Consider the following 2,287-nt stretch of genomic DNA (forward strand, 5'->3'; position numbering starts at 1 on the left):
AAACTAAACAGCCTACAGTATTTTTACAGTCTTTATTTTACAGTTAAAATAAATGTCTATCAAATAAATTTTAATGTTACAACTAATCTTGGATCCCTTTAATGAATCAGGTGAGAATGGCTGCTTGATTTTATCAGGATAAAATAGAAAGAATAAATGGATACGAGCTAAAAATATAAAGAGAAGAATGAGAGATTTACTGTCTTTCTGCCATCAAATATTTCTAAACTCAATTGGAGTAATTTGTTCGTTTATTTAAGCTGTGAGAAGGAGCTCTGAGGACTGACTATTAATTGTCTCTGTGCTTTTCAGCGAGGACAGTTTGGACACGGAGGAAGAAGATGAGTCGGAGTCGGATGATAGGGATTGGCCGGAGCTGTTGAGTGACGAGTTTGTGGTGGGCGGGACGGGACACGGGACGGGGATGCCCAAACTGAAGAGGCGTCAGGGCAGCCGGCACCTGGGTGTAGAGTTGACGCTCTGCCCCAGAGAGGGAGAGGAGGAGGGAGACACTGATCAGTGCGGCAAACATTTCACCTCCTCTGGTAAACACAGGGTTCCTGTAGATCCTTAAAAAGTCTTAAAAGTCATTGAATTCATCAATCTATTAATAAGGCCTTAATTAGCCTTAGAATGTCTTAAATGAATCTTTCAGAGGTCTTAAAAATGTTAACACATTGTAAGTAGGATGACTAATTTGTCTCAAATACTAAAATAATTGGTAAAATTTATTATTTTAAATGTTCACATGCAGACATTCCCTATGACATCACTTCCTGTTACTTCACATGCAAATATCTCAACAACCGTCCCTCTGAGCAGTGTGAAATTTGTTTTGTAATATGTTAATAATGTTGTTTTTCCAAAAATGCATTCATATTTCTTATAAAAATTGATGTCACAGGCACTTTAAGGTTTCATCTATGGTAAATTGGGATTAAAACCCCACTGTGGGTCCTAAAACTACAAGTTTTTTGTCGTTAGAGGATTTCCAGAAATTAAATTAAGTTTAAAACTGACTGCTAAGAATAGTTAGATATGGATAAAAACAATTGGTCTATTATTAGGAATATTTGAATACTTCAACCAAAAATACTTTGATTCATGAGTTTCTGCCACAGTTTTTATTTTTTTGTCATTTGTGTTTATTATGAAATAGGTCTTAAATTTAATTTCACTTGGCATTAAAAAGTCTTAAAAGGTCTTAAATTTAACTTTTCTTAAACTGTAGGAACCCTGAAACAAAACTCAAAGGCTGTGATGTTAGATTAGACAAGAGGAGCTGCAACTTTTAGACTCTTGAATTTTCTTTCAGTCAACTTAACTCAAAAAACTGCTGATTTTTATTAGTTTGTTTTCAGTTATTTTTTTCTGTAAAAGAGATTTTTTTGCCACTTCAGTAGAAAACAGAACAGAAAGTTAGTTTCTTAATTTCTGCATCATCGGTGACTTCAGGTTTTTTATATTATAGTAAAGAAGAAAAAGAAGAAGAGAAATATAAGAACTGTAAAACGATAAACTGCACACCAATAACACACAAGACAGCACACCCGACATCTGACCATCAGAAAATGAAGTTAATTGTTAATTTGATAAATGTTTTATTTCACTCAGATTTTTCTGGTTAAATCAACTGTTGATTCATATTTCTGAATATATTACAAACAGTTGTGTTCCTGTTGATCAAATTTTGAACATATTTTCCTTGATTTTATAAATGACGAGCTGACATCTGTATTTTTTTTCTTTTTTTGTCAGATGAGGATCTCATTAAACACATACTGACAGATGGACAGAACTTCTTTCCTCAGGCAGATGAAAGCGAGATGGTCGACCTGTAAGTCCTGTCCTCTAACAACATTTCACCAGAATCACCTGAAGGATTTGTTGGGTTCATGGTTTTATGACTTGTGCTTCAGGTCGAGTATTTTTGGAGACAAAACAGAAGTGATTCTCCTTCAAAAGCTGAACGAACCTCATCCTCTGGAGTCAGTCAGAAGGGATCCACCAAAAACAGCTTTTACATCAAATACAGGTGTGTTTGTAAAACCCTGTCTGTGGGAAAGTGTTTCAAAATTCAGTATGAATGCTTAATCCCAAAAAGAAAAAAAATTGTGTAGGTCTTCTGGACGGGTTCTTCTCTAATGAAACGTTTCGTCTCTCCTCCAAGAGACTTCTTCAGTCTGAGAGTTTCAGGCAAAATTCAGCCTAAGGCTGGTTCACCCCAAAGATCCGGTGCCCCGGCACAAACAGAGCAATATTGTATATGCTGTTAAGTGCCAGGAGG

General features: G+C 35.6%; 1 protein-coding gene across 1 annotated transcript in view; it reads left to right on the forward strand.

Annotated features, from left to right (window-relative positions):
* The window catches only part of pkd1a (polycystic kidney disease 1a), a gene marked incomplete at its 5' end in the record, with an annotated part of 95,184 nt that overhangs the window by 62,865 nt on the left and 30,032 nt on the right, over positions 1–2,287 (forward strand). The window contains 3 exon segments of the mRNA XM_014028559.1: positions 313–545; positions 1,759–1,837; positions 1,920–2,035. Coding sequence (XP_013884013.1) covers positions 313–545; positions 1,759–1,837; positions 1,920–2,035 — 428 coding nt within the window.

This window comes from Austrofundulus limnaeus, unplaced genomic scaffold, assembly GCF_001266775.1.
Source record: "Austrofundulus limnaeus strain Quisiro unplaced genomic scaffold, Austrofundulus_limnaeus-1.0 Scaffold779, whole genome shotgun sequence".
In the NCBI taxonomy this organism is placed as follows: Eukaryota; Metazoa; Chordata; class Actinopteri; order Cyprinodontiformes; family Rivulidae; genus Austrofundulus; species Austrofundulus limnaeus.